At 39.1% G+C, this 21036-nt stretch overlaps 1 protein-coding gene across 2 annotated transcripts in view; it reads right to left on the reverse strand.

The window, feature by feature from the left end:
- bmpr1aa (bone morphogenetic protein receptor type 1Aa) overlaps positions 1 to 21036 on the reverse strand; it is a 64362-nt gene that overhangs the window by 14208 nt on the left and 29118 nt on the right. For both annotated transcript variants that reach the window (XM_088086283.1, XM_042501610.2), the window contains exon 3: positions 7473 to 7836. In XM_088086283.1, the coding sequence (XP_087942409.1) occupies positions 7473 to 7539 (67 nt within the window). In that variant the 5' untranslated portion in view covers positions 7540 to 7836. The remainder of the gene's footprint in view (positions 1 to 7472; positions 7837 to 21036) is intronic.

Genomic DNA, 21036 nt, shown 5'->3' on the forward strand with positions numbered 1-21036 from the left:
TTACGACGGGGAGTTACTCAAGAGTGACTCACTGTCTGCAAATATGCAGCGTACTGATAATAAAACGTGCAGCAAAAAGAAATCAATAAAGCTGAAAGGACTAGTCGAAACAAAGAGAAATAATCGACGACTATTCTGATAATCGCAGCCTTTTGTTCTCTGGTTGAAGCTTCTTCAATGAGAAGTTTTGCAGATTTCCTTTGTTACATGTTAATATTTGTTGTGTGAATATTTTTAGGGTTTGGACTTTTGGGTGAACAGAAAATCATTTGAACACATCAGCTTGGGCTCTAGAAAGGTGTGAGGGCCATCGTTTTTGGATATTTTACACACTAAAAGAATAATTGGGGAAAAAAATACATAAAAATCATATTTGGTTTCCATCCTAAAAAATTAAACAGTACTAAATAAAACTATTAAATTAACCGCAAAGTAATCTGATAATATATCTTCTCTTAGAGAACTGAGAAAATTGGCAATGAGAACTTAACGAGAAATGACCCAAAAATGAGCAAAAACTTAGTAAAAAGTTACAGGAAAAATTACTAAATAATAGCATAAAAGAAAAAAAAAACAACCCAAAAATAAAATGACCAGCAAAATGTAAATATATATTTATACATACATAAAAAATGAAAAATGAAAATAATACTGATAACTAAAACTTCATATTTCCCCCTCTTTAAAAAAAATCTAATAATTCTCTCTCCTTCTTTCATCTTTTCCAAATTTCTTGCATTTTACATTTGAGGGCTTTGAGCAAAATTTGGACCATTATTCACTATTTTCTGACATTTTATCGCTCAAACAACTAATCGATGGAGAAAAATAATCAACAGATTAAACGAAAATTAAACTGATGGTCATTTGCAGCCCAAGCTGATAACAAAAGAACAAACTGAGTTGTTAAATATAACTTCTCTAACTTGGGTGCGGAAATTAAGCAGATGTGTGGAAGAAAAGTATGAAGGAAGGAATGTGGGTTACAGCAGACCGAGGAGCGCTTGATTTAAGCCTCGCCATGTCCCTGTTGCTGTAAGTGGGCGCTCAGTTTTGGGCTAAAGCAGCCGGTGTGGTCTGCAGACACAAAGTTAGCTGCTCTGCTCTCATGCAGAGAAACTTTACGACGGGGAGTTACTCGAGTGACTCACTGTCGGCAAATATGCAGAAAACATAAAGATGGCATGATCGAACTCCAGGGACGTACCAAGAGGAAGCGTAACAAAGAAAGATCAAATGTGCTGAAGAAAAAATGATTCAGATAACAACAAACGGCACTTTTGGTGAAGAGATTTTGAATACAGTGTCTATAAACTGTTGCCTCCTCTCTTTATTAACCCTTTGACACATGTTCATATTGGCTTAATTTCTTACAAAAATATGAGAAGAAGGTAATGAGTAACTTAGGAAGAAATTACCTAAAAATCAGCAAAAATAAATAAATAAATAGATTTTTAAAAAAACTACAAGAAATGTACCTAAAAATTAGCACAAATAAATAAAAACAAATAAAAAATCAAAAAGTAAAAAATGTGCTTAAAAATAATAACAACTCCATTTAATATTTTTATTCAATTTCAATTTTCAAAGCACTTTGCAAGTTGCATATTGCCTTTTTCCCCATGTTTTGAAGTGTTTAGATGATTTTTCCTCAGTAAAACTACTTTTGCAGAGTGAATTTGGCTGAGCTGGTAAACACAGGCCAGAAAGCGCATCTTTTACCACCCACCACGTCCCAGTTGATGTTGTTAAACGACAGCAGAGCAGGCGAGGCGTGTGTGAAGGAGAGCCGGGTCGAACAGTATCTAAAAGTCACGGTTATCTTCTCCTCTGGGTTGGAAATGTACCAGACTCACTCTCTGAACCGCTCTGAGGAGATAAACTCCACCCGTCTGGTGCAGCATGGCGTGGTAAAAAAAACAAACAATCTGTAAACACTGAGTGACTCTACAGCAGAGCTGATGACAGGACAGTGTTGAAACTGTCCCACCTCCATCACAACTTTCCAAAAACAGCAGTTGTATATAGAGAAGTTGCTTTCCAGAAAATATATGTTACTCATGACAATAGATTAATCATTTTGGCCTTTTTCCAGTTAAAATATACCCAAATATTTGTTGGTTACATCCTCTATAGTATGTTGCTTTACTTTTTTTAGATGCAGGTACAAGTTTTAGTCTTAGTGACATTTTTTCTGTTTTTTTTTCTATTTTATTTTATTGTTTTTAGCATTTTATTGACTTAACGGCTGAGTTGCACTTCAAATTCAGCAGCGGAGGCCACACGCTGTCGCTGCACTGATATCCTCCCAATCCACAATCCAAACACTGTCAATACAGACTCTTTTATTGGGAGCTGACTGTGGTTAGTTTCATTTCTGTGTAGACTTCAATTTAACACCTGATTCACACTAAAGCAATTAACCTGATGCTCCGCTCGCTGAGAGTTTTTGGAGCTCCTCATTAAAAGTCCAAGATCACAAACACATCTGAGTTTGTTTGGCATAAATAAAAATGCAAGTGTTTTGTGTGAACTATTAAAAGAAATTAACCAAGATGCTGCCCTGATATCTAGAAGGTGAAATATCTCGACCTGTCGGGGACTTTGTCTGCAAATGAGCGCCTCAGAATCTGAAGCACTGTTAAGCTTTACGCCTGCAGAGGGCAAACGCATCCTGCTGCTCCTCCAGTCAGGGACAAATAAGAAAAGAGGCGAGGGAGGAGGACAGAAAGAGGACAGATCAGCTGTCAACCACACTGAAACCTCGAGAGGACGCTCAGTGTCACCTCCCTCTGCTCCTCTCACTCCCCCGCCCTTGGAAACAGGGGAGGGAGAGCACGTGTACGACTCGAATCAGTCAATCCAGAATAACAGCATCAACCCTAAACGCCTCACAGTTGATATCTGACAACGGCTGAAATATTTGGGAATCTCAGAATTCAGAGTAATCGCACTTCAATCTTCATTTTGCAAAGAGAATTATTAAGATAATAAATTCACATTTCCCCCCAAAACTGCCTCTTTTAAACCTGAACTACAAGAAATCTGTAGTAGTGTTTGTGCTGTATACTGTCCTGCACTGTGCTCTCATACTAAACATCCGAAACATCAGCACAGAGATTCAGAGGATTTTTTTTGGATGCCCTGTTAAGTTGCTGCAGGCTGGAGATCAGGACAGAGGAGAGGCTGGTTTTCTCTTGTTACGAGCCGTCATCACTTCTGCAGGGCGACAGGAGAGGACGACACGCAGCTGATGATCAGAGAACGTGATCCAGACGACATCCTGCGCCACCTCTCTGTCCCTCGGCTCGGTAACTATTTCATCTCAAGGTGGTAATGTTCGATTCAGTCTCTCAGCTCTAGCATTAGTGAAGGGCTTTGGAGGAGATTTAAAAATACCAAGATATAGCCTAAAATACTGCAATGTAAGTTTCAGCCAATATCACCCAGCACTCTCATAAAAAACCTCATAAAACATAAAAATCAGATTCAAGAAACACGTAGTGGAAGTGTGAATCAGCCGTGCGGTGTTGAGTGACTTTCTTGTCAGAGTGGAAACAAACACTCTTTCAAAGGGTGAATATGTCTCCAGAGGGACTGCCGGATATTTCCGGAGAACAATGGCTGTTTGGAGCATTTAGCGCCGCTGACAGCTCGTACAGCGCCATACAGGAAATGGTTAATGTGCAGAGGGGAAGTGAGAGCGGCAACAATCAGTTCAACAGCTTCCTGCAGGGAGGAGCGGTGGACGGGGCCGAGAGCGTTTCACAGGGCCGAAATATGGGGAAATAAAAAAGTCAGCTGACAACAAAATGATTGTTTTAGTGTTGAAGTGTTTTTTTGGGTGGATGCATTTATGTTTTTTATTTAATAAAAGAGAAATTTGACGCAAACGAAGTGAAGCTGAAGTCAACAGGTGAAGATGTGAGTGGAAAAAATAGTTTGATAAGACGACAGAAACAGTCTCTCCTTTTCCTCCACAGATAACTCTGTGTGTGTGTGTGTGTGTGTGTGTGTGTGTGTGTGTGTGACTGATATCACACAGTCTGACACAATCAGTCAGTAACACTCAGCTGAACACCGCCCTGCTCTTATCAGCCTGCTCTGTGTGTGTTTGCAGGTCAGAAGGTGACCTTTCTCATGTTCAGAGCTGCAGTTTTTATGAACACATCCACACTGTACTGACAACATCTGGGAGAAAAAAATGCACGTTTTCCTCTCTTTTTGCTGTTATGAACACAATAAACCATCATGTTTACACCCAAAAACGGAGCTTTACAATCTGAACAACATGAAAACATCTTCAGATCTTACAGCCTGCACTATGATCAGGAGAAACTTTGAAGTTGGGTGGAAAAAGCATTTTGTTTGCATGTTTTAATTATCAGTTTTTCTATGCAATGTTTTTCATACATCATACGCACGATGTCAGTGTTGTTAGATTCAAGGCAGGGTGGCAACAAATGCTTGTTTTCATTATTTTATGACAAAATACAACACATTTTAAAGTGATGTCTTGAAGGTCCAGTTATTTATCCCAACTTGAAATTTGTTTTGCTGTTATCAATGTAAATGTTGTAGTTTGGTTTTGTTATATCAATGTGTTATGTTAGCTTGTTAATAGTACTTTCTATTTATTCATAATTAAATATTTATGTATACTTTTAAGTGTTAAGATGTAAGATATTTTTCACTTTCAAGTTCAAATTTGCCTTTGCAATTAAAAAAAAGACATTCTTTTTGAGTGTTGCTCTGGCAGCGGTAACATTTTTAAAGTAACTGTTTTGTCACTGGTAACAGCAGAAATGATACCCTACATTAATAAATCCCTCAAACACACTTACACACCAAAAAAAAAAACCCAAAAAAACAAACAAATAAGAAAATATAAAAGTATGAAAAGCAGCAACCGCTCGCATTGAAGAAGCTGCATGATAAATTACAAATATGAAGTGAAAACTAAAGTGGAAATCTTTTTAAATTCCACTTAAATGTTTAAAACAGGATTCAAGGTTAGCTAGTGCCCAGGTAACAACTAATGCAAATAAACAAAAAATAAATGCCTTAAAATATTAAATCTTAATTGTAATGAAGCTAAGTCTAACTGCTGCTGGAAATAAAGCATTATATTCTGCAACTTTTATCCTCTTAGTTCAATCTGAAAAAGGCAGTTTCGTGACAAAACACAACTTTAAGAAAACAGTAAATCAATAAATCTCTCCCAAAAGCTTCCCAAACACATGATCATCTTTGTTAGAATAAATAAGTTCTTTAGGAGTGAAAACGTCCCCGACTTTGTATCTATTGTTAACACAGCTTCATTTCTAAAGTCTCTCCATTATCAGCCAATTGACACTTAATCACAGCTTTGACAAAAGGCCTGCGATACAGATCTGTGTGCACAGGGAGGGGGAGCTGATTACAGAGGAGGGGCGTCGTGACTTTTTATGTTAATGTGCCGCTTATCTCGCTGAAAACAAACTGAAGGGTTAATGAATAACTGAGCGGCTCATGGTTGAGCTTGTGTGTTGAGCTGCAGCTTTGAGTTGAAGAAGCAGTCGTGAGTGGATGTTGATTTTTATGCATTTCACAGATCGAGTGATCGCACAGAGGAGAGATTTCCCAAACTGATCAGAGATACTTCTAATAAAGCAGAATGTAAATCTCACACTTGTGTAGCGCCGCTTTTCAGACTTTCTTTTTTTGCTTCTCGTCATCTGTGACATCGGAGTTTTTGGCTTTTTGTCAGATGATTCAGTCTCAGTTTCACTTGTCAGGAATTTATGACCGACTTGGCAGTAAAACACGTTACACAGGCTTTCATAAACTACTAACTGATGAGTGACGGGTTTGATCCAAAGTGATGAACGGATTAAGCCGCAGCAGACATACAATCTGTAAGATGATTAAATAGTTGTTTTCTCTGTTCACACTTTCAGCTGCTGCTTTGAACTTTAAATGGAGAAAACTTTTCTTGTCCTTGAATGTAATTTAACATCTACTTTAAAAAACAAGCTCTTCTCCTATATTTGGGTCAATACGGAGTCTTTAAACGCCCTGGCCATGCAAAATATACGTTTTTTCATACATTCATAGTCACAATCCATTAGATATATATGAGAAAAATCAAAAGGTACATGTTTAATTAGTAATCAGTTCAAATATTACTTGTAATCATCTGCTGTATCTAATCTGGACCAGTATTTTAAATATTGTACATGAAAGCACTAAATTCATCAGAGGCCCCCTGATTTGATATCATCCTAATTCTTAGGTCACAATATAATATTATTGCCAATTTAAATGTTTTGCGATAGGGTGAGTATTGCAAGAGCATATATTGCTATATATTTATTGCAGTTTTTCAAATGCAAATAAACAAAAAATGTTTTCTTATTAGATAAAAATAGATCTCAGTCTGTTCAATGCGCTACAGTCATTTTCATCGCAGCAACATGCATCTCGTGGACTGAAATAGCATTTTTTACTCTAGCAGGTGACCAAATGTTTTATTTGTATCTGCAATATTAAAAATGTATATAATAAAAAATGTGATACTTGGCATCCGTGTATCAATACTATATTGCAATGCAAGTATTGTGATACTATGCTGTATCAAACCCCTCTAACCCCTCCGAAATTCAACATGCTTGCAAAGGGAAGCATACGATACTTTCCTCGTCCTTAAAACCAAAAGTCCCTAAAGCGCTTGATCATGCGACAGCTCAAACATCTTACTTAAACTGGTCAGTTACATATCAATCATCTGTCAAATGTTGAATTGCTCACTTTGTAAACAGTGCGGCTGAATGACAGATCATATCAACTTGAGGGTCAAAGTTCATAAAGTTCAAAGATCATGCAACATAAACTGAGAAACTGGTCTTTTTACACATTTTAATTCCATTGAAACTTCTAAAAAATAAACTTGATTTAAATAACCTTAATATTTTTTATTCTTTGCAAGCACTTTCATATCTGGTGTGTATGGAGGTCAAAGTCATAGTGATGAGTAGCAACGATTTAATTCTTTAAAAAGCAAAATCAAATGTGTGGGTTTTTTTTATTTCTATATAAAGCAGAAAACACACCAAGCAGCAGCGAGAGGTGGCCTGTGGCGAGCTGCAGCCACGGGATTTTGTGGTGAAGTGCTGCCAAACTGAAGGTACCGAAGCTTTTAGCTGACAATTGTGAACAGAGACAACTTGCAGCCAATCGGTACACAGAGTCCTGTGACTCCTGTGAGATCTTAACGTGTTACAAATATTTCTTCCGGCCTGAAACACAGCCGCAGAGAAATATATTTACCATAGCGTACTTTGACATTGCTTCATGTGTTTTTTTGACATAATTCTGTGACAAAGTTCATCAAAAGACACAAACTGAGAGCAAATGAGATAAAGTGTAATACAGAATATATAAACGGAGAACTGTGTGTGTCTGGTAGTAAAAATGGATTTCAAATGTCTTACCGTCAGCTCTGAGGGTGAGCAGGAGAGCGGCGGCCATCGCAGCCAAACAGAACGGTACACCTGCCATCCTGCAGCAGAGACTGGACTGAGACTGGACCGGAACTGGGCCCAGACTGGGCCGTCCTTTGTGATCAGGAGCTCCTGGTCAGCTGATGCTCAGAGTCCTGATAAGAATCTTTAATCCACAGTGGGAGTCGAGGGAGCGCGGGGGAGTCGGGGAGGAGCTCGGGCCCGCCACACGAGGCCTCGGTGAGAAGGATGGTCAGCTGGAAGAGGAACAGCAGGGGTGGAGGGGGACACACAGGAGGGTGATATCACAATATCAGGTCGTCTTCTGTCTCACTGGCTCTTTGGGTCCAAAACCCTGAGGAGGAGGAAACAGAGTTTAACATCAGCTGATTAGTGACGGTTTCATCCAAAGCGATGAACAGATAACAGCACAAAGTTATACTTGTTATTTTCTCTGCTGGCACTTTCAGCTGCTGCCTGAAAACGCCTGGAAGAAAACTCGAGATTTCCAAGAGTCCCCTTGTCTTTTTGTTTGTTTTTTCACTTTTTTCCTCGAAAACTTAAAAAAAAAAAAAAAGATGTGTATGTGTATGTATGTAAATTTACACTATAACTTCTACCACAAATGTTAGTGAGGACTCAAATGCAAACAGATCAATTTTGGAAAAAAAGGCAAGTCATCGCACAAAAACTTTTAAGGTCAAATGATGCTATGGCTATGTCTTTTTCGATATGAACTGGCTCCCTCATGATGCAGCAGGAGCTACAAGAGCTGTTATTGCATCACATAACTCATCTAATCATCGGGAAGTTTTGGTTCCACAATTCCTCTGCGAAATCGTGGACTGTCATCCACCAGAAATCCCTCATACGTGGCCGTTCTCACGTATAAGGAGCTCGCCTTTCCATTATCACTCGCATGACACGCCTACATCACCTTGGACTGGACATAATGACGGCAAGTGCGGAGGCTGCAATAGAAATAAACCTGCTAATGTTTTGAACATCCATTGCCATGGTTACCGGAATGTTGTCAACAGAGAAGAAGTTGCGTAACATCACTTATTGGATTATTATACAATTGTTTTTATCCACAAATAAATTTTGCGCAATTCTGTAACGGACGCCCGCCTGCTTTCTACACTTTTGTGATGGTTCCTTCAAACAGTCCTTTGAAGTGAGGACCAAACTGTCCTCACAGCGCAGTCTGTCCTCACTACGCTGGTTTAAAACTGATAATGCTCCTCACAAAGATCCCCTAACTTGGCACTCGTTCACACACTTTTACTGTCTCACATCCCACTACACTCCCCTTCATTCACTCCCAATAATACACACATGCACACACTTACTCATGTACACTCGCCAGGGCCTGTATGGTATTCCGTGTGTGTGTGTGTGTGTGTGTGTGTGTGTGTGTGTGTGTGTGTCTTTGTTCTCGGCCTCCTCAGCCAGAGATGTGTGAAAAGTGGGTCACAGGTCGGACCTCTTTGTCCCCCTCGGGCAAATGAAAAGTGACAGACACCGGCCACGCATCACCACTAATTCACTCTCACTCACTCTCTCACACACACACATACACACACGCACGCATCCCTCTCGGCGCCCACTAATTGCAACATGCCGTTATCAGCGCTGCGCAGGGCCAGCGCCTGTAATTTGCAGAACATCCCTGGACAAATAATTTGGTAGTTAGTTGGACAGTCGGAGGCCAGTGCCGGGCCGGCAGGGGTCAGCGGGTCACAGCTCACTGAAGACGAGGGGGATAGAGAGGGACACAGCCGCAGCCGAAACAAACCACCGCCTTCTGCTGCTCGAACCAGAGACTCTTCTCCGAGACTTACTCTATCAGAATTTACCTTATTTTTACTCAGGCTGTCTCTGAAACAGTGATGATTAAGTCAAATCTCATTTTCACCGTCATCTTTTTTTAGCTGCATCACTCAACACAAGACAATTCAGGATAACTTACAGGGGAGAGTAAAAACTTTTACAAAGTCTTAAAAATGACCAACTACAGATACCATCTTGCTGATGTAGTAAAACTAGAAGTTATACATAACTTTTCTCCTCCTTTTTTCCCAAGTTTAAGAAAGATAGTCAGACAAAGCAAAAACATTATCAAAGTGAAACTTCATTGAGGAGCCATCTTCGATAACACCAATGGAGACTGAGAGCGGGCGGACACCGGTGGAGACACCTGCGGAGAATGAGGACGGAGCGCACATTCGGAGCGCACGTTCAGACACCGGTGGAAAGTGAGAGCGGAGATGACGTTTGGAGACACCGAGGCAGAGGTGTAAAAAAAAGGGAGGTGGAATAAAATGGTCTCAAAATGACGATAATATTATTTAATGCACCCCCCCCCCCCCTGAATTTGTGTTTATAGATATCTTTGGGGTGGGGGGTCGCCACAAGTGAGGTGGGGGTTGGGGATATGTGATGAGCAGCTATATATTGCCAAATGTGCCAATTTGTTTGTTTACCAATGATTTTTGTGCAGGCACAAGACATGAGATGTATCTTGGCATGCTGCAATGAAAAAAACAATTAAAAAACTGATCTCAAATGTCATTTAACACTATTACTTCTGAGACAACATATCGTAAAACATCAAACTTTTCTCTGACTTGTTGTTTGAAGTTCCAGTGACATTTTTCTCTTTTAGTCACGTTGGAAGCAATCAGATCTCATGATGCCCACACAGCGATTATCCAGCAGCTTAAATTTCAGGTTAAAAAAGGGTAAGATAGTCCTTTCTTTAATCATAGGTGCACATATTCAAACCCATGAGTACAGATAAGAAATGTGCATGAGAGAGAAGGAGGATTAAAGTGTGTAGGTGTGTGTGTGTGTGTGTTGTGATACTGTATGTGGGAGTGGGTGAGTGCTGTCTGTGTGTCGGCGTCGCTGTGTCGATAACAGAAGTGGAAATATCTTCACCTCGCTGCCACAACAAAACCTGAAGTTTGTTTGTAGCTCTTTGCTCCATTTAGAGACCAACAACAGCAGCAGCAGGACGCAGAGATAACTAACACACACACACACACACACACACACACACACACACACACACACACACACACACACACACACACACACACAAAGACATATTCAGACTGAAGGAGGGAGGACAAGACGAGGCAGGTTCAGGAAGGACCGTCTGTTGTGAGCCCCCAAGACAGGAAGCTGCCCCCGTCCTCCACACACACCCTTCCTAAATCAACCGACACATCAACTTCCCTTTGAAAGCACATTTACGTAAAGTATATATAAAACCGGTGAGTGTCGTGGAGACTCCGTCAACACTCAAAAACTCACAGAAAGTCTCACCGCAGGCCGAGAGACAACAAACAATTACATCTGTCAACTCACAGAAATAAAACGTTCCTTCAAGAGATAAAATGCACGATTCTGTAAACCCTCTGGGTGTCAGGTAACTTTCACTCCTCCTCCTCCTCCTCCTCCTCCTCTTCCTCCTCGTGTTCAAACTTGTCTCTAATCCTTCGTCTGCTTCTCACTCAAACAACAAACTCCTTCTTCTTCACTCAGCAGCAGAAGTTAACAGAGACGATACAGCGTTTTTTTAAAAATGCAGATAGCAGTGTCTCATTTCTGTCGACTCATGTTCTTCAGATATGGACGACTAACTGTACGATGTTCACGACAGGTTAAGATGTTCACAAGCGGATCTCCAAATAATCAGGAGTTAATACAAACCTTCGGTACTTTGAGTGAGCGTTTCCGTTTTATGTGACTTCACTACAGGAAATTACTGTACTAATTCCCGCACAACATTTATCAGACACAATGTTTATTTTTAGATTTAGCTTTTACACAACAGAGCTAAAAGGATTGTTGTGGACAAATCATAACTTATAAGAGTAATAATAACGAATAATAATAATTATATGAAGATGTAGGGGTCAACAGATTATCAGCCTGGCCAATTATTGGGGCCGATATCAGCATTTTACTTTAATAATCATAGATAAAAAGTGAAAAGAAAGTGTCAGCATGGGGGGAACGTTTACTTTGTAAGACCTCAGGGAGTTATTTTTATTTACTCTATTTTTTAATAAAATTTTCATGTGACTTTATAAAAAAAAAGTTGCAGGGAACTTGCTGTGTATGATGTTGAAAGTCTCAGTTTTGATTTAACATTTGCTAAAGGCATTTAAACAAAGTTTTGTGTTGTAGTTTGTTATATTGCAAATTCTAAATATTGTCAGAAAGATTTTCATTTTTGTTGTAAATGCATTTCGGTTTCAAATATCTGTTTTCTGTCTCATTGACTATTAATAATTGGATTTGTATCGGCCCTGAAAAAACAATATCGGTCGACCCCTAATATGATTCATCCATGTTAGTGATTTTGCTATTTTTAAAGCTCTTGAGTCCTTCACCGGCTCCAGGTTGTTTTTTGCAGAGGATGAATGCTATTTCAGTGTTTGTGATCCTGCTGCTTCACCTGTCACACACACACACTGTGTGAGGAATTATGATTTTAGTTATTAACGCGTTTATTTACTGAGTCGAGTCATTTCTGTGTCCGTTTGAGCAGCAATGGAGCCCCCCGCAGCTCACCGCGAGGGCAGCACAGAGCAGGTGATTTTAAATATCTTCCATAAAATGCGGACGCTTATTTCATCGCAAAATAAAATTTAACAAACTAATTTAGAACACTGGACACAGATTGTTGTAATGATAACTGTCTTTTAAAGTGTCACAACTGCTGACAAGCAGTCGGAGGCACACCAGGCTCTGTCCATACACAAAAAAAAGGTAATGCATAAAAATCAGTCTTGCTGCTAATATTTGACATATCCTGGGCTGCAATAAAAGAAAATCTACTTTGCATGTATTTTATTGATTTTTTTTTAATCTAAAAACATAGTGGCATCATGAAAAAAAAGGCATTTAAAGGGTTAAAATTCTGAAAATTAATGAATATTTGATAATTTATGATTAGCACTGATGTTGGTTTATAAAGTAGACATTAAAAATTAATGTATAATAATTTTTAAAAACTTGATTTTGAAAAGTGCATTTTGTGCAACACAAGTGTGTGTACTATTAAAGGGTAAATAAAAGGTTTGATATACGTAAATCTGTTCTTGTTCTCACACTTTCTCTCCTTCTGTGGGATTCAAACTGCATCCTTTCACTGCAGAGACACATTGTCTGCACACGGGTCTGTCCTGTCCCAGTCTGTCTTGTTCTGTGCCGTCTCCCTCCTCAGCTAACACGAGGTTAATGTAGCGTAGCTGCTCTGGCTACCTGGACGTGACATCAGAGTCTTGGAGGGACGGGAATGAAAGGAGGTATTGTTAGCGGTCCCACCTGTACAGAATAAACCGCCCTTATAGGGAACCACTGAGCCATGGCCGGCCCCCCTCAGGGGAAGGAATTTGAGGTCACACCGCTCCGGGGATGCTGGGAAATTTGGTGAGATAGAAACCCAAGCAGTGGGTTAAAACTTGCAGAAGAAAGAGAGCTCTTTAAAGGCTTCTGGGTATAATAACTTTTCATCTGGCTGGAGAGGTAGCCGGCAATAAAAACTATTATGTAAAATGATATCACAGCGCCATGACTGGGGGCTTCTGCTGCAGTCTGAGTTATACTGAGAGTACTTTTATTATGACTAGGATTATTATTGTTTTAGCCACTTTAAAGCAGAGCATGGCCCGGACACTGCAAGGGTTAAAGGTTCAAATTCCCACCTTTAGATATGTTTCAGCACTAATTTAACACAGATAGCATAACAATGGCTGACAAAAATTAAGTCCATATTTTTCCAGAGCTTTGGACTACATCTCAGTGTCTTTATTAGCAGATATTCTGTTTTCATACCTTAAGACTTTCTGGTCAATCGACTGTTTTCTGGCCAAAAATGAGGGAACGTAGAACCAAAATTAACTGGGTGACTGAGAGACGATAAATCAGCTACTTAGATTATTAATGTGTAATTTTTTGTGCAAAGCTGGCGAATGTTCTCTGGTTACTGCTTCTCAAAATTGATTATTTGTTGCTTTTCTCTGTTATCAATCATTTTTAATTGTATATATATTTAGGTTTTAGTAACATGGTGGTACTGACAGACATTTTTTCCACTTTGTTTTGGTATTTTATAAATTAAGTAAATAGGCAGGAAAATAATCGGTCGATTAATCCATTATGAAAATCGCGGTTTGCAGCAGCGCATCTCATGCTCTCTTTTATTTTCATTTTAAAACTTTTTATGACGTAATTTTTTCTCTTACATATTTATGCTTCCTTTTGCAGTTCATACTGTCATTTTTATTTTCTCTTACTATGTTTCTGCAGTATGTATGTAAAAAAATACCTGTCAATAAACCTGATTGTGATTCTGAGTAACATAACAATACTTTGATCAACATTTCTACATTTGTCTTTAACATTTGTGTTTCTTTTGACAAAACAGAACCAACTTTTAACACCTGAGAGTGTGTTTACTTGCCGCAACAAACACAATCTGTTCTGTACTCAAAAGGTTTTGTGCTTCAGTTACAACCTCTAATTTACTCCTAAAAATAAATGTCGTCTGGAAGACACAGATACAATAATAAACACAAAAACATGTCTCAAAGTGTCGTAAATCCCTCCTAGAGCTCTGATTGTCTGCCCGAACCCCACTGGGCTGAGTCAGGCCGTAATTTCTTAAAACTCCCGTGGGCTGAGTCGAGTCGGGTTAATGTTTAATTACTATTATTATTACCTTTACTGACACTGACATGAACTGCCAATGACAATCTTATAATAACAATAACTCAATCTTAATGGCACATAAATGATGTGATTGATGTCTCTTTTCAGTGAGGGGCTACTTATATACATATACATATATATATATATATATATATATATATATATATATATATATATATATGCATTTTTTGCCCCTTTTAATGAATATTTCATTCAGTTGCTGCTCTCTTATTTGCTGCTACAACAAAACAATTTCCCTCACAGGATCAATAAAGTATTTTCTATTCTATTCTAAATCCCACTCACAGCATCACACAACATGGTATTATTAAACCTTCAACCTGACAGTTAACACAATGTAAACGTTTGAAGAGGCTGCTTGTTTGTTGGGAAAAAGCTTTTACGCTATGAAAATGTCGGGCAGCTTTTTTTGGAGAGTGCTGCGGCTCTGAGGCAGCTCCAGCTCCTCGTGTCCACATGATTTACTAAATTTACGGCTCCTCAAAGAGCTGTTAAAATACTGGAAAATGACTCTGGACCTTGGTAATGGGACGAGGTAGAGGAGGTTACAGGCATTAATAATCCATCTCTAATATTTCCCCGCACCTCCTCCTCCTCCTCCTGCTCCTGCTCTCCCCTGGACTGACTGCAGACATCAATAATCAAGCCTTAATGCGTCTCCACTTCCTGCTCTGGGAGAATGGCGGCAGACTAAATAAACGACACGGAGGCCTGATTGGAGGACCAGCGGAGACCGACAGCTCCTGAGCTCTACAAATAAATGCAGTAATGAGGGAGATTGGGATCGGAGCTGGTGGAGAATATTAACAGTGCAGTGAGATTGGAGCAGAGGGAGGTGGAGGGACGGACTGAGACTGTTTGTTTTGATGTTATTAGTTTCATCCCTGGCTCCTTATCTGTCCGATTAAAAAGATTTCAATTTATTGATTAATTATTTAGTCTAAAAAATGTATGACAATAGTGTGTAATGTGTCAGAGCTCAAAAAGGATACCGTCAAACGTCTCAAATATATTCTGTTTCCTACTCTGCAAATTTGACTGCTTACTGCACAATATTACTCACAGGCTATATTCCTGTATGTTTACAGTAAATATGCTACACACTACACTATGTGTGCATTTCAGTTGTGCAACAATCAATCGCGGACATACTGTAACTGTATAAGTGAAAGGTGTATTATTATTTTATTTTATCTTGTTTGTAGTTTTTGTAATATTTTAACTGTTTTAGCATTTAAATCACTTTTTTTGCATTATTCTCTAGTTTCTGACTCTGAAGCTGCTGTAACTTATGAATTTTGCCGGTGTGGAATCAATACAGTGTTATCTGAGCAGGAAGTCCTCCAATTTAAGGAGCTAACTGAGAAACAATTTTCTTAGTTTGCTTAGATTATCACTGAGATTTAATCAGCAGTTAAAGTTTGCACAGTTGTCATGAAACTGTACATCGTCCTGAGCACTTTCTCATCCACTCTGGGCGGGTTTCCATTAACCCTCAAATTGCGCAAATTGAAATCACATATAAAAAAATATAATATAAACTACGCCTGATAGAAACATCAATTTCGAAGAAAATCCCATTTTTCGCAAGGAAGTTTTTACGTGGTATTTCAGGCCATTCAAAAAAAGCCGTATTTTGCAAAATTACAATGGAAACACTTTTGGCTTTTATAGGTCACATGATGCAGCAGGAAGAACAACTGCATCACATAACTTTTCAAAAGTTGAGCAGATCATCCAGAAGTTTTGAATCTACAATTCTTCTGTGAAATCGTGGACTATCACCTCCAAGAAATCCCTCATACGTGGCCGCTCCACATTAACACGCCTACGTCGTGTCTGGAGTAATAACGGCTAATGTGGTGAAATAAACCAGCTAATGATTTGAACATCCATCGCCGTGCTTTTGGGAAGGTTATTGCGAAAGGAGAAGTTGCATAACATCACTCAGTGGAAGCGCGGTCATCTCGCTAATGTGTTTTACTGACATTTTGAAAATATTGCTCAAATTTTGTGCAAATCTGTAATGGAAACCTGCCTACTGTCTTAAAAATTAAGCTTGACAGTTCTTAGAAACAGCAGGTCAGCAAATTTATCTGCTCATGACGACTGTGAAATAATCAAAAGCCCCAGAAAAAGTGTGTAAGCCAACCTTGAGTGGATATCAACCTTTTTTTTGGTCAAATTTCTGTACATTTCTACATGTGCTATGTTCTTTCTGCACTTTCCTTTCGAGGAAAACAACAAACATGGGAGGGATGACCGCTAAACTAACACGGTGAACTGCCCCCTCCTAAATGGCAACATTAAAAGTATGCAGGATAAGCTATTAGGGGTTCCTGTTTGCAGTTTATCCTTTGATGTACACACAACTATCACTGGATTACTCTGATACTTAAGAAAACTAAAAAACGTTAAGAATCTTAAGTTTTCAGGTGTTTTTTTTCATATTTTTTTTCCTTTTTTTCTATTTTTTTTTGGATGTTGTTTTATAATTTTGAGTCTCTGGGTATTTTTTCTAATGTATTTTGTAATAATTTGGAGTTTTGGGTTTTTTTTTGTCTTCTTAACTTTTCAAATAATTTGAGGGTTTTGGGTGTTTGCTTGAGTGAAGAGTAAAGGTAAAGGAGTAAAGGTTCTGCATACTTTTTCCACCACTGCTAGGCAGCACATTTTTCATTTTCTTTACCAACTTTTTTTTGCGTTTCTTTCTCTCCTCTACATCACCTTTCCTTTCCAGAAACTGATTTCCGTTTTTTCTCTCTTTATTTGGCTCTTTCCCCTCTTCATTTCTGTCTCTTATGTCCTCCCTCCCTCCTTCCTTTTTTTTTCCTCATCTTACCTCCTCTTTCTTCCCCTGTTCTCCATTTCCATTTGTTGCCTCCCCTCCTCCTTCTCCTCCTCCTCTTCTCTCCCTGCTGCTTCTCAATTCTCCTTTCCTTTCTCTCCCTCCATCTTGGCCCCGTTCCCCGTCCCCTCCAGGGGCCCCTCCTTGCAGGCGGGCCTCTGGGTGCTGCAGCAGCAGCCTCCCCGTTGGTGTCGGCGCCCTGCCCGACATGCCTTTCAGGGCCTGGGAGACTGCAGGCCAGACTTTCTGGCTCCACTGCCATTGTTTGCTTGGCTGCTCTGCGCCTCATCCCCGGCGATGGATTAGCATAAGAATACCCAGAATACCCCGAGCCACGGTGAGCGGCGCTGCGGGCCTCTTCCTCCCTGCATCTTCTGCCTCCTCTTCTTCATCATCATCCGTTTTTAACTGCACAAAATCATCCCAAACGCTCCACTTCTGCCCCAGAGTTTGTTAAAGACACGACGTATACTTAACAGAAAAAGAGGAGCTTCTCAGGAATAAAACCCATTTATCGCGTCTTAAATTTTAAATCTTGTAACTTGTGATGGGTGTTATGGTTCGATATTTTACAGGCGATATCAAAAATTAGTCTCGAGATTAATCGTTACCATAGTTTTGACGGGAAGATTGCAAATATATTTACAGAGTTTACATATTCAGGGTTCATACACATTTGTACCAATAACTTTCGATGACTTTGAGGGAAATACTAAAAACCGCACATACTGTTAAACGACCATCAATACTGCTTATTAGTTATTTTCATTGCTATATAATAGCGTTTTTAAATCTACATTATCAAAAAAATAATGAATTCAGAACAGGATTAGAATTGGTTTTTTAAATGTAACTTAGGGACTGTTCGTTATTTATGAGAGGAGGCAAATAATTATTTAAGCACTGGGGTGGGACTTATGTATTCTGTATTTTTTTTACTTTCATTTTTTAAAATAACCATCCTAATTGCTCAGGGTATAATTAGTTTTCCAAAATGTTAGCTATTTGCTTATTCTGTCTTTTCCAGGTTTTTAATGACCATACAAACCCCGATTGTATATCACGAATTTTGGGCCGAGAGTTTCTCTTTTACACCTAAGCAACAGATTCCTCCTCATCAATTTGTGGAGATAATCTTGTATTACATATTGATTGTGTTTTTACAAGCAGATGGGCAGGATAAAGAAAAATCATTTGGATTTTTTTATACTCAAGAGATATGATCACCATGTCAATAATGACAATTAGGCAAAAAGTGAGGTAGTAAGATTTAAGGATATTTGCTGTTACGAGAAGGAACTGAACCTGCAGCTGCTGCATCAAGAACACAGCCTTTTTTTAATTTCTTTTTTTTTTATTTTTTATTTTATTTTTTTTACATGGGGCGCCTGTCGGGTGAGCAACTGAGCGCCCTACCGTACAATTGTGTTTGTTGCTTTTGCAACGACTTGCCTTTGTGAAAGTGAACGCTCTCCATCAGCCCGGTGAAATATCCAACTCAGTTTTATATAAAATACCTGTATATAGTAGGGGGTCCCTGCTCCATACCTCTTTCAGGGGTCCTTAACCTTAAAAATACTGAGGACTTTGTTTTTTGTTTGCCTTGTGTTTGAAGTGGATCATCAGGGACTAGTAATAAAATATAAAATTCAATTGAAATGTTTTTACAAAAGGAGTGAATGTTCAATTATATGGAGTTTGGTGTTTTGTTTTTGCCGTGGTAAAGAACGTGGACTCTCACTGGTGCCGACTACTAAATTTTTGTTATCAGGAGGCGCCTTGGAGTGAGTGGGACCTCACAAGTTTTGGCTTTTAGTGATTTCAGGCTGAATTGAACTTGTCAGTGAGCCATGTTTGTCTCTCTCTCTCTCTCAAACACACACACACACACACACACACACACACACACACTAACTTCATTAGAGGCCAACAGAAGATCTGCTGGGCAGCTGCAGCTACAAACATTTACTTCGTCACTTTCCACCTCTTCATTTCTCATGTTACGGCAACACAGATTACCCAGCATCCACAGGGGCAACACAGGTATAAGTCAAAGATTATCATTCATTTTAAATCAATATCAACTTATTACTGATTAAGAGTAATACCAGTGTTGGTACTGATGTTGCCCGGCCACCCTGAGGACATGCAGAGACAGACGGACGTCGAGCCTGGTCGCAAAGTCATTAAGTAATAAACCAGTACGACGTGGTCCCCTGAAGGTGATTTTAATCACTCTAATCGCCATAGAAACAGGTCTATCCATCACCAGCACAGTGATGCCTTTGTCCTACAGCTGAGTCATAAAGCAAACACACTCAAGACCATAAAACAACGCTGTGATCATAAATCAGACTGATGAGTGGAGTGGACACAAGAGGACTGGAACACCTTCCCAGCAGAGCACAACCCTCCCAGTTAAACCAGTTAGATCCTGCTGCTGCTGAGAACATCTACAACAGAAACAAACTTCTGCCTGCAGGTTAAAAACGCTGGTAAAGTTGTTTCAGAGGGGGAAATCAAAACATGCTGTAACATTTTATACCAGGTACTAGCTCACATCTTATCCATGAAAAAAATGCATCTTGACATAATTGTTTTTTAAAAATAAAACAAAAATTGTGGCAATTTCTTTGGGGGTGATTTTTAAAGATTTTTTTTTTTTTTAGATTTCTTTTTATTTATTTTAAGGGGAAAATGCCCTTTTTTCTTTTAAGTTTTTGGAATAATTAACATGTTAACACAGATTTTATTTTATTTAAAAAAATGTTGATTTTATTTTAATTTCATTTTTTTAACACATATGTTATTTTATTTAAAGATCCTTTCATTTCGCATTTTCTTTCTTTAAAAATCACCTAAAATTCCTCCAGTTATCACAGCCAGCAACTGTAAAAACAGAAATTATGACTGGATCTTAAAATTTCCAATGGCTCTTAAACACATTATGTGTTTATATATAGGTTTTTGAAACACATGTCCAGAACTTTTCCAAAACGTTCAAGGTATATGTAGTTTTCCAGAACTTTTCCAAGACTTAAAATTTCAAATTGCAAATGACTTTCTCCAGGTTTTCCATTACCGTATAAACCCTGCTTTATACATATTCAGTGTTTTGTCAAATGTGACAGAAATGAGCAACACATCTTCACAGTTGAGAAGCTGGTACCAGTAAATGTTTGACATCTTTGCTTGAATAACAACAGTAATCTAGAAATGAAAATAGTAAAGTGATTCATTTTAGACTCATTGATTAATGCAAATGCTTCTACTGGAGCAGCTTAAAAAAAAGGATGTTAAGTATTTGCGCTTGATCAGTGATTATTACATAGTGACTTATTCTTATAAACAACTGTTGATTAATTATCTGTTAACTAATAGTTTAAACCCTGTGTTTACCATCTTTAGCCTTAAAGTTGAAGAGACTGTCAGCTGATTGTTGCTGCTTATCAATACCAACCACCCGCCTCCTTTTCCCTTCCCCCTTCCTCTTCAAACTGTGGCTGTGATTGTGGGAACCAGGTAATGGAAAATACACCCCAACACACACACCAGCACACACACCCTTTAAGGAAGTCACAGCTCTGATAGCGTCCGCGCTGTGGACAGACTGTGAGAACAAGAGCTACAATCTGACACCTCTCTCTCACAGACAGGAAGTTTACACTTAAGCCCCGCCCTCCCTGCTGTCAATCATTTTTAAACTAGCTGCATGAGGTCACCAGCATCCAGAGCCAATCACAGTCTGATGCTGAGGTTTCTTTTCTGGTGTTTTGGGGGGATTTCTTAAAAAGTCATTTTCTGCCTCAGCTGCTGCCGGCAGGCTGCACTGGTTTGATCCCAGTATGAAGGAGTGGAAACTGGAGAGGCGACTGGAGCTCAGACAACTTTCCCCAAAGATGTAAAAACTAAAATATAGCCGTAATTGTAGCAGACAGAGTGTTGGCCCTGTGTGAG

This window comes from Plectropomus leopardus, chromosome 13, assembly GCF_026936395.1.
Source record: "Plectropomus leopardus strain MGB_pleo_1.0 chromosome 13, ASM2693639v1, whole genome shotgun sequence".
NCBI classification, from domain to species: Eukaryota; Metazoa; Chordata; class Actinopteri; order Perciformes; family Serranidae; genus Plectropomus; species Plectropomus leopardus.